The sequence below is a fragment of the Microtus oregoni genome, unplaced genomic scaffold (assembly GCF_018167655.1).
Source record: "Microtus oregoni isolate MIOR12 unplaced genomic scaffold, Mior012 000004F_ref0000308, whole genome shotgun sequence".
In the NCBI taxonomy this organism is placed as follows: domain Eukaryota; kingdom Metazoa; phylum Chordata; class Mammalia; order Rodentia; family Cricetidae; genus Microtus; species Microtus oregoni.
In genome coordinates this window covers 46,176,356-46,188,267 of record NW_024543063.1, presented here as the reverse complement: position 1 = coordinate 46,188,267, position 11,912 = coordinate 46,176,356, and the positions used below count along the sequence as shown (strand labels likewise).

Sequence of the window (11,912 nt, the reverse complement as noted above, 5' to 3'; positions counted from 1 at the left end):
ACTACTTTTAGCTATGAAGAAATGGACTCTCTCTAGGACCTAGTTGTCTCTGAGCAGTTTCACTGTTGAGAATGTGCGGGTGTGTGGGTAAGGGCTAGGGCGAGAAGATTGAGAAGGGCGAAGGGTTCCAACCTAGGTCTCATCCACAAGTGCTCAGCCTGGGGCGTGCATTCTAAGGCTGCCACACGCAGCTCCGCCTGGGGTCAGCTTTGCTGCTTGATGTCTTGCCCAGACCCTTAAGCCTTCTGTGCGTGTTTCCCATGAGTGAAAGAGGAGCTCCTCCAATCGCTTTTAGCTTTAACTTTCGGCCTGCCTGCTCCAGAGCTCAGATTGCGGGGACCCCCAAAAGACCACCTAGGAGGCTGAGTCCCATATGAAAAAGCAAAGAGCTTGGACTCTGTCTGACCGATGCAGCGGTAGAGGAGAGAGCAAAGGGGGGGGGGGGGGGGCTGTCATAGTAGAAGTTGGGAGTGAGACTTTCAGGGTTCGGGACCCTGATTGACATTTGTCTAGGGGTATCTTGGCAACAGGGAAATAGGCGAGTCCTGGGCTGAGGGACCTCTGGTGGTCTTATCATCTAATGCTTGGAATGTCAGGTACTTCCCTTTAGATACTGGCCCTCCCTGAGTGGTGTCAGTTTATGGCTTTCCTTGGATTCCCGTGTTGCCTGCCAGTAAACTCAAATTCAGACCTACTTTGTAGCTGGTTTTTATTAAGTGTCATGGGAGCAGTGTGGCCAAGCCTTTCTGGGCCCCACAGGACACTCTAAAATTAAAAGGCAGCTGAAGCCTCTTTTGATGACAAGGGCTTCACACCCTCAGTCTCATTTTATAGAGGAATAAATGGGACTCAGGGAGGGTAAAGAGTTTATCCAAGGTTCCTTGATCCTAGGCAGCTGAGCTCAATTTTCATTGTTGTGCCCCGAGGACAGACTAAACACTCAAACTGGTTACACAGCCTATAAGGGGTGGTTCATCAAAATTTGAAGTCATTGCTATGGGCCTCAGACAAAACAAAAATAGTAATAGGATGTCTTTGAGTAGCATGTCACATGCCAAAACAACAACTGGGTCCCTGGGGTGTCCAGGGGGGGAAGTGACTGAGTAACCACTGACGCTTAGTTGTGTTTGGAGACTGGGTGTGGAGGTTTGTGCCTGCCAGAAATCCCAGCAGTTGGGCTGTGAGGAAGTTCAAGGTCGTGCTGGGCAACAAAAAGGGTTCAAGGCCAGCTAGAGGGGAAAAAAAAAGGCAGCAAAAAGTCTTTTCCACCCCCATCTAAACTGAACTCTAATCCAAACCAGACTGGGAATGGTTCAACTAACAACAAACAAAAAACAGTTTGTTTTATTTATTTTGAGGCGGGGGAAGAGTATGAGGGACTTGAATTGAGATGGTCTTGGGAGAGGCAAGACAAAGATACAAAGTCCCATGCTTCTAAATACAAAGCAAAAATGATTTTTAGTGAAAATGATTTTTAAAGTTAGAATAAACCACAAAACCAGGAAGACTACTGAAGCAACTTCCAGGAACTCTCAGTTGGGGTAGTGTGTGGTGATTTTTGTGAATAAAGGATGTTACCTTTGCTTATTTAAATGTGACCCACTCAAGTTCGGTAGTAAATAAAAGAAACTTTGAATAGGAGAAAAGCTCTTGGCAGAAGGAGAAGCAGTGAATTCCAGGCCAGCCTGCTCTACACAGTGAGAGGAAATCTAAGGTTACCTTTGTGGCTTTGGAGCCTGTCCTGGAACTAGCTCTTGTAGACCATGCTGGCCTCGAACTCAGAGATCCGCCTCCTGAGTGCTGGGATTAAAGGCGTGCGCTACCATAGCCCAGCTAGGGAATCAAAGTCCTATGGATCGTTATCCCTCCAGGCCTCAAAAGAGCTTTTTTTTTTTTTTTTTTTTTTTTTTTTTTGAGACAGGGTTTCTCTGTGGCTTTGGAGCCCGTCCTGGAACTAGCTCTGTAGACCAGGCTGGTCTCGAACTCACAGAGATCCGCCTGCCTCTGCCTCCCGAGTGCTGGGATTAAAGGCGAAAGAGCTTTTTAATGACATTTCAGTTATAGATCAAGAACAGTTTGTTATGGTAAGGCACGAGTGAGACCTTGGAGGGTCCCACGGTGGGTGAGGACGGCGGAAGGTGACAGAGTTTGAGTGTGGCCGGGCAGTGGTGGCACACACCTTTAATCCCAGCACTAGGGAGGCAGAGGCAGGCGGATCTCTGTGAGTTCAAGGCCAGCCTGGTCTACAGAGTGAGTTCCAGGACAGGCTACAAAGCTATGGAGAAACCCTGTCTCAAAAAACAAAACCAAAACAAAACAAAAAAACAAACAGAGCTTTAATGTGGAGATTTATTAAAAGGAAAGGGGGAGAGAGACAGAGAGAGGAGGGGAGGTAGGGAGAGGAGAGGGAGGAGAGAGGAGGAAGAGGAAGAGGCAGGAGGATAGATGGGAAGTGGGCAGAGCTTGTCTCTTAAAGGGATCTTTGCTGCATATGGTCATGGACCTGCTTGCCATGCGCAGAGGGATGACTGTGCCAGTTCCCAAGGGGCATCTGGATACTAACACAAACAATTACTTCTTTTCCCCCTGTTTTTTCGAGATAGGGTTTCTCTGTGTCACTCTGGCTGTCCTAGAACTCAAACTGTAGACCAGGCTGGCCTTGAATTCAGACATCTGCCTGCCTCTGCCTCCAGAGAGCAGGGATTAAAGTGCAACACCGAGGCCTGGCCCTTTTTTTTCTTTATCTTGTAGTGCTGGCGATCCAATCCAGAGCCTGTGTGTGCTAGACAAGTATTATAATACAGTTACCCTCCCAGTTCAAAGCATTTCATAATTGAGAGTGGCATGTGGTAGTTCTTAGAGCTACCCACAAACATCCTTTCCTTCAGGTTAGGACTGCGATTCCCCCACTTAGAACGGTGACAGGCACTGTATGGCAAGGGCTAGAAGGTCACAGAACTCCATTTCGGTACCTCAGTAACTGTAAGTGGGAATTTAAGAAAAACAATCCCTGGATGAAAACAACTCAAGGATGAGGGCTCTTTGAAAGGTTGCCTGACCTCCCTATTTTTGCTAATTGAATATTTTGTCTTTTGTGACTATCTGCTTGCAGTTGTGGAAAGGAATCTTGGGGACTTTCCAGCCAGGATGTGGTTTTCTTGCTTAAATATGGACTCCAGGAATGGCTCATGGCTGCACTTGAGTTCAGAATACCCAGGTGTAGTCACCAGTAGGCAGGACTAAATAAATACTTTCCTTGGGAATCTCCACTCTGGTTTCACTCTTCCCATTCCAGACCCCGCCCCTCAGAAAACCCCCAAGGGTCAGCTCCTCCCCCAGAGCTGCCGACTAGAGAGTATTTAAGACCTGATCATTGGACTGCCCATGTGCTCTCTCTCCTGCCTTCCTGAGAGTCATTCACAACTGCTCTGCTGTTTATTAAATCTGGATTTATTAATTCGGCTTGATTTGATTTATTGCATCAGTGGAGGAACCCAATAACTGTGCTGAGTGGTCTTCTCTGGTAGGAGCCCAGATTAGCTTGGTCCATAAGAACAGAAGACACATGTTTGCTGCAGGCATTCCCAAATCCCTCTTTATAATGCCACCTCCTTTCTTGTTCAGTATTAATGGCTGATAGTAGTGTTCAATTCTGCTATATAAGGCCAGGCATATCACTGATATTTAGCTCAAAAATTTCAAGCTGTTACCTTTTTAAAAACTAGATCTTAAGCACTGAGCCATTTCCCTAGCCCCATTTTTGGTATGTTTTAAGATTAACACAATGGACCATTTTTAACAAAAAATGGGCACAAATTTTAATTTCAGTTCCTGCACTTTCCCCCTTAGCTCCGAGTCATCTTCATACCCACCAGGCTACCCTATGACTAAGGAGCACACATTTCTGTTTCTGGCCTTGATCTTTTCAGTTAACCAAGCAAATTTCTCAAGCACTCATCCTACAAACCTCCCAATTGCTTGGTGACTTCTGTCTTCTCCTAAGCAGGAGTCCAAATGTCTTCCATGTAGTTGACACAATCAGACCAGCTTGTATCTCTTACACAGACCTCTGCAGCCCCTTTCAAATCCATACTGCAGGCATTACCTTATGTTCTTTCAAACTTGCTAAGCTACTAACTAGCTGGCGACCTACCCTCTCAGTCTTCTCTAGCTGATTGCCAGCTTCCAGCTCAGATGTCTCCCCGGGGTAGGCTATTTTGACTATTCAGTACAGATGTACTCAACTGCCAACACTTCCTATATAATTTAGAAGCTGCTACAGCTTTAAGGATAGACTAGTTCCTCGAGAGCAGAGATGATGCCTATTTAGGGCGCTTAATTTATATTATTTTCTGAGTTATCCTAAATGACTAAAAGTTTTTTTGTTTTTTTAAAGTTTATTTTGCTGGGCGGTGGTGGCGCACGCCTTTAATCCTAGCACTCAAGAGGCAGAGGCAGGCGGATCTGTGATTTCAGGCCAGCCTGGTCTACTGGTCTCCAGAGCTAGTGCCAGGACAGGGTCCAAAGCTAAACAGAGAAACACTGTATTGGGAGAAAAAAAAGTTTTTTATGTGTATAACTATTTTGCTTGCATGTATATATGTGGACTATGTGCATGCCTGCTGTCCATGGAGTTCAGAAAAGGATGCTGTATCCTTCAACTGGACCTAGGGATGGTTGTTGAGATATCACGTAGATCCTGGGAACCAAACCTTGGCCCCCTGCAAGGGCAACAGGGCTTTTAACCGTTGAGCTATCTTTCTTTCTTTCTTTCTTTTTTTTTTTTTTTTTTTTTTTTTGGTTTTTCGAGACAGGGTTTCTCTGTGGTTTTGGAGCCTGTCCTGGAACTAGCTCTTGTAGACCAGGCTGGTCTCGAACTCACAGAGATCCGCCTGCCTCTGCCTCCCGAGTGCTGGGATTAAAGGCGTGCGCCACCACCGCCCGGCGAGCTTTCCAGTTGATATACTTTATTTTTAAAACTCAATACTATAGCTTCAATATTTTTCATTAAAATTTCCATTTTATAATTCATTACCCATTTATAATCTTGATATTGATGACAGCAATATAAGCAATTTAAAAATTCCTGGTAGTGGGCTGGAGAGATGTCTCAGCCATTAAAGCCTAGGCTCAAAACCAAAAATATACAATTTCCTAGTAGCTATGTTAGGTCTCCCCCCCCCCCCCCAAGGCAGTGGCTTGCCCTACACAGAAGGACTGTTTCTGGGTGGGTAAACAAAGGTCTGAACTCTGGGTTTGCTTATCAGAAACCTCTCTTGATCCTGTCGGGAAGTCGATCCTCAACAGCTCAAAGACACCCCCCCCCCCCCCCCGCGTTGACATAATACGATCTGCTTGCTTTCCCCCGTTTTGCTTTTCGGCTCCTCCATCCCTGAGAGATAGCTCGGAAGTTTGATCCCCAATAAACCTTCCTTTCTACCATGGGGAATTGTCTGGCTCAGTGCACTGTGCCCTTGCTCACAGTCAGCATTTAGAATTGTTTTATACTCCACCCCCTCACCTCAATAAGGCCTCATTATGTATCCCAGGCTGGCCTTGAATTCATAATCCTCTTGCTTCAGTCTTCCTTAAGAGCGCCACCCAGTATTTAAGGTGTTTTTGTCATTTGTATGAAATCTGGTAGTGAGTAAGCAAACTGATAAATCTGTTCATTACAGATCAAACTTATGAAATGCTTCAAGTAAAAAGCTTAATTTTCAGGTTTGGATAAATGCCAGGACCTGTTCTAGGAATGTTAGATTTAATACACACCTACTATGATTATTTCTAAACTATCCTGAAAGATGGTACTAAAATTTGATATATGTTTATTTTGTCCAGAGGTCACTGTTTTATGTACCTCATGCTTTGGAGCCTGTCCTAGAACTACCGCTCAGCTGTGTATTGGTGTTTTTTCTACATGTATGTCTATGTGGCACATTGGTGCCTACTGTCTAAGGATGCTACATGAGGGTATTAGATACCTGGAACTGGAGTTACAGAGAGCTGTCATGTAGTTGTGGGGAATTGAACCTAATTCCCTGGAAGAGTAGCCAGTACCCTTAACCATGGAACCAATTTTCCAGCCCCCCCCCCAACTTAAAAAAAAAGAAATAAATTGTTTTTTTTTATCTTAAATAATAGTTTGTGCATGTACTTGCTCATGTACATGTATACTATGTTCACAGATGCCAGAAAAGGGCACCGGACCCCTGGTACTGAGACGATTGTGAGCTGACTACTCTGGGTGCTAGGACTCAAACAAACTCTTGGTCCCTACAAAGCAGCAATGGCTCTTAACCTCTAATTCATCTCTCCAGCCTAGGTCTTGAACTCTGTAGTAGCCAAGAATGATATTAAACTTCTGACCCTCCTGTTCCCACTAACCACTGAGAAATTACTGTGCATTGTGATCTAAAGGTTGGCCTCTGGAACTAGAAGATGTGACCACTAGATGGCACTGTTGCTGCTTTCCTTTAAAAAAAAAGTAAAAAGGGTCAAAGTAGTAGGACAGAAAAGATCACATTTTATCAATAAAGAGCCAAGACTTTGTTTTCACTACACAGAATTTTAATGTGAAACTAAATTAAACATACAAATATACAGTAAAGCTAATGGCAAAAGCAACCTGGTAGCTTAAGGCAAGTTTTAATGGAGATGAATTTAGAAGGATGATGCAATGATGTAATTTTAAATATAGATTATGAAAAAATATGAAATTGCATCAATAACTTAAAGTAGTTTTAAAAGTCTGCACTATGGAAAAAAGGGGTTTATGATCTTAATGCCAGCATTAAGACAGAAGCAGTGCAGAGCTAATAAAAAAACATTCACTATATACAGAGAGATGGCAACAACAAAATTTAATACCATGTGATCTGATTTACTGGTGGACTGAAAGCTCTTGGCTAAAAGCAGAGAAAATGTACCACCAACATGTTGTTTTAAAAAATAAAATTAACTGCAGAGGTCAAAACGAAGGAGCTCTGTGATTAAAGTAACCTTAAAACACCCCTGTAAGGATTACTTTAAAAAGGTAATTCCCCAGAGGAATTAGGGCACTGAGAGTGTAAACATGTGAGCTGTACAACACCAAATACCAACCAAATTCATTCATAGTACTTACTTATACAAAGTCAGCATGATCTTTTGTAACACATTATTGTTTATAGTGATTCAAACACAATCCTTACCATGCACGACTTCAAATATATAACAAATATTTTTATTTTGAGATACAGGTATTTGTTGATGAATTATATATATACAATGAAAGACACACCTTCACAATCAAGTATCTTTATATGCTTTTTAAATGCAATGACCTTATTCAGATTTTTCTGAATTGACCATGTCAGTTTTTAAAATTCTCTAAAATAATGCCATTTTATGATAAAATACATTTTTGCAAAAATTCAGAAATGTAGTAACATTTAATGAATATGACCAAGAAAAGTATCTGTAAGCATGTGCCAAATGACTTAGCACTTTTTTCCAGTTTTATATTTAAAAAAATTGCAATTTGACACTAAGCCTATTTTAAAAATATTGTCACACTGATTCATCTCAAAATGCACTATTAATAGTCCTTTTGCAAAATACCATCATATATAACTGTGAATGTTTCGCCCAGAATTAATGGAAGAAAATGTATCTCCTGCACAGATGAACATTTTCTAAGACTAATCTTCATCACCCAATATTGTTTCTACAAAAGCATGCAATACAAAATACACATGAAAGCAGCTATCTTAAACATGATGTTAATACAATTTACCTTTGTACTGATTCATCACTGCCTCCAGTTTTATATGCTGTTACATAGAGTAAGTTCCAGTATCCCTTTTCTGATTGACTTAAAAATAAAATCCCTGAATAAAACAGAAGCCAGCCTGTGACTTCTTTGGGCATTTCTGTAGAACATTATCACCTATGGAGAACACCTCTACCCAAACTCATGATTATAGAAGAGAACTTGAAACAGATCTGAGACAAATAAAAATGAATACTAATTTAAAATTTTTATGTTTAAAAGGGCAAAAAAGAGGTGAGTACTAGTATTTAAAAGGATACTGTGACTTTCACAACTGTAAACTGTTTTAGGAGGCGGTGGCAGACAGCTCTATGCTGCTAGGTGTTTAGCTTGTAAGAAAACGCAAACACATCTTATTTGTAAAATGGTGTAGAATACAAAAAACAAAGTAATATGGAGAAAACAAACACAAAGAATGCTTATCTAGAAGGAAGACTGTATGACCAACTCATCTGAAAGTATAAAATAATTTTAAGCAACTGCTGAAGAAAACCCTGATACAAATTTCAATTTCTTATCTTGTTCTTAAATGACATGAACTTTTAAATTAAAATGGAGAAAGAAGATACTTTCAACCCAACCAAAATAATGCCAACAAGATAAGCTTGCATAGAAAAAAATTTCAAATTATTACTGGCTACATGTTTTAAAAACCAGAAATGCAGATATTATAGTGCAAAACCATGGCAGCTGACGATGTCTTTTACTGCCTCAGGTCACGAAATTGACTGCAGTACCTCCAGTTATCACAGTTTCTGGTCGCACAATGTGTTGCTGATACCAACTAGAAGCAGTGTGTACGTAGGGATGGGCGGCACGGGTGCTGTGCTAGTCTTAACGAAGCTTGAGATCATCACCACCACCTAAGTTGGAACCAGGACTAGGGTCTTGTTGTCTTCTTGCCTGCAATGACAAAATTGTAATATGAAGTTAAGAATGTGGTTTGAAAACTCAAATGATGCATACGTAAGATATTAAGACACAGTGTTATATAAGAAATGACCATCCAATTAAAACTATATATGATATTCCATAATAATAAATAATTTTATATTCAAAAGGATATTATAAGTATATACTACATATAAAGAAAAAACCCTACAGTTTTATTTTTAGAACCAGAGACTTTACTACACTAATAAGCCAATCATATAGCTGACATTTAATAAGCAACAATTATATTCTAGGTACTATCTTTTTTTTATATAATGTGGAACGCTTCACGAATTTGCGTGTCATCTTTGTGCAGGGGCCACGCTAATCTTCTCCGTGTCGTTCCAGTTTTAGTAGACGTGTTCCAAAGCGAGCACGCTAGAACTATTTGAAGTACTCTCCATGAAGGAACTAAATTGTTTCCAACAACCTACATAGATTTCATTGTTTTCCCCATTCTATAAAGAAATCGGTTTGCCAGGCGTGGTGGCGCACGCCTTTAATCCCAGTACTCCAGAAGAGGCAGAGGTATCTCTGTGAGTTCAGGCCCAGCCTGGTCTAGAGAGTTCATGGACAGTCAGGGCTGTTATAAAGAGAAACCCAAAATGAAAGAAACTGAGTAACAGAAATATTAATATAATAATTAATAATATAATTAATAATAATAGTATCATCTACTAACTGAAAAATAAAACAATGATTTTAATCTCTGCTAAATGAAATTTTAAAATATTTATTTATTTATTTATTATGTATACAAATACATAATATGTGTGTATGTCTGCAGGCCAGAAGAGGGCACCAGACCTCATTACAGATGGTTGTGAGCCACCATGTGGTTGCCGGAAATTGAACTCAGGACCTTTGGAAGAGCAGGCAATGCTCTTAACCACTGAGCCATCTCTCCAGCCCCTGCTAAATGAATTTTAACTACAAATCTCAAGAAATGAAATCTATAATATTAAGTTCTATGAATAAAATTAAAAACAATGCACTTAGTTAGGCAGTGCTGGCACACACCTTTAATCCAAGCACTCAGGAGGCAGAGGCAGCGGCAGGCAGATCTCTGTGAGTTTGAGGTTAGCACGGTCTACAGAGAAAGTTAGGACACTAGGGCTATCACCAAAAAACAAATGGAAGCTGGGCGGTGGTGGCGCATGCCTTTAATCCCAGCACTTGGGAGGCAGAGGCAGGCGGATCTCTGTGAGTTCGAGACCAGCCTGGTCTACAAGAGCTAGTTCCAGGACAGGAACCAAAAAGCTACGGAGAAACCCTGTCTCGAAAAAAAAAAAAAAAAAAAGAAAGAAAAAGAAAAAAAGAAAAAAAAGAAAAACTGCACATATTCCACATTTAATTATCTTTGTAACAGTACTTAACAATTAAGAAACAATAATTATAAACACTGAGCATTTCAAGGTTCATTAAATAATAAACACCCTATTTAAATTACCTATGACAAATTACTTAATAGAAAACATGTATCAAATAAAATATCATGTATGATACTCTCTGGCAATATAAAATATATATAATATAGTGCCCCTTTTGTCCATGTACAACTTTAAAAGCAAATATTTAGTTTTCATTATATTTAATATTGTATATGTGTGGTGCTTATGGAAGACAGAAGAGGGACTCAGATCCCTCAGATCTATAACTCAGATAGTTACAGATGGTGTGAGCTGTCTGACATGGGTATTAGGACCTGAACACAATTATCTGGAGGAGTAGTAAGCACTGGGTACTACACTCAGGTAGTCAGTCTTGGCAGAAAGTACCTTTAATCAGAGACATCTCACTAATACCCCTCCCCATTCAACATTTTCTTTTAGCATCTTGCACAAATTTTAATATATTTTAAAAATGTTTTCAGTCCTTCCAAATGTTGGCTAAGTACTAACATGTATTTGTAACCAGAACCTGGTTCCTCCAATCTAAGTTTTCTAGTGTTAGATAATGGCAACTCCATTTGCTAGTGGTTTAGGCAGAAAGCCTTGGGTTACCCTTAACATCTTTTCCCCATACGCAGAACAAATTCTGATGGTTTATCTTAAAAGATGTCCTTAACTTGACCATTTCTGCTACACCTCTATTGCTTTCTCTTTAGATAAAGCCACCATGTTTCACTTTCACATTCTTCTTAGCCAATTCTATCATATGCCAGCAGCTGAGACCAACTGCAGATACCTCTGTGATTTATTTAGCCTAATCTTCTGGAATTGTGTACTAAAGCATTAATTTTCTATCATCTATGTATTTTTTTAAATAACAAATTTAACAAAAAAATTACATTTAACTGGGGATCACACTTAGGCTGAGCATAATGACACGCAGAACTAGATTCTGGCACCTGGAAGGCTGAAGCAGGAAGAACAAGTGTGAGGTCAATCACCTGAGCAAAAGCGATCTTATTTCAGTTATTAGAGAAAGAACATTCCAGATCTCCCAAATAATGGCTCAAGTCTCATTTATATTGTAAGGTCAAATTTTATTCTTTTCAGTGCGAGGCATCAAAGTCAAGGCCCTGCGCATACTAAGAATACAGTCTACAAATGAGGCACAATCAGCCCTGAGGTAGGTTTATAACCAGCCCAAAGGTCCAGCGCTGTGTTATCAATGGAGAACATTCTGTTATCTGTACAACTGCTGGTGTAAGGGCACCCGAGAAGCCAGGCAGGAAGATCTTATGAGTCTGGGCTACTCAGCAAGTTCCAGGCCAGCCAGGAGACACAGTGCCCAAAAAAACAAAATCAAAAAAGGAAATCAACCCAAAAATCAAATAATCACAACAAAAAGACAGATTGCCTTATTCGTCTCTAAACAAAATAAAATTCAGCAGCAATCCTTCTCCAGCAGATGGATTTAAGCCATTTTGCAGCAGACTTCTCACAACTCAGTTTAGCATGCCCCTTTCTGTTAGAATACTCAAGGTAATGTTACGCTATAAAACCAGCTGAGATTAAAAAGTTATGGATGCCCATGCACCAGAAATGCAATTTATGCTCCACAATCAATGCTAAGTGTGCTGTAAAGACAAGTCAATTCTGCAGAAGCAGAGACTGATATAGGAATCTGGTTTCAGTCAATGAAGGTCAGAAAGGGGCTGAGCAATGAAGAAACCCTAAGGAAAAATCAATCGAATTATATATTTATAAATCACTAACCT

At 40.5% G+C, this 11,912-nt stretch overlaps 1 protein-coding gene and 1 non-coding gene across 3 annotated transcripts in view; both read right to left on the bottom strand.

Moving 5' to 3' along the window:
• Nucleotides 1–6,547: 6,547 nt before the first annotated feature.
• The window catches only part of Cbfb (core-binding factor subunit beta), a 49,910-nt gene continuing 44,545 nt past the window's right edge, over nt 6,548–11,912 (bottom strand). For both annotated transcript variants that reach the window (XM_041650242.1, XM_041650241.1), the window contains exon 6: nt 6,548–8,716. In XM_041650242.1, the coding sequence (XP_041506176.1) occupies nt 8,694–8,716 (23 nt within the window). In that variant the 3' untranslated portion in view covers nt 6,548–8,693. The remainder of the gene's footprint in view (nt 8,717–11,912) is intronic.
• Nucleotides 9,018–9,123, bottom strand: LOC121447703. Its single transcript, XR_005974231.1, has one exon. It is a non-coding gene; the product is annotated as a U6 spliceosomal RNA (small nuclear RNA).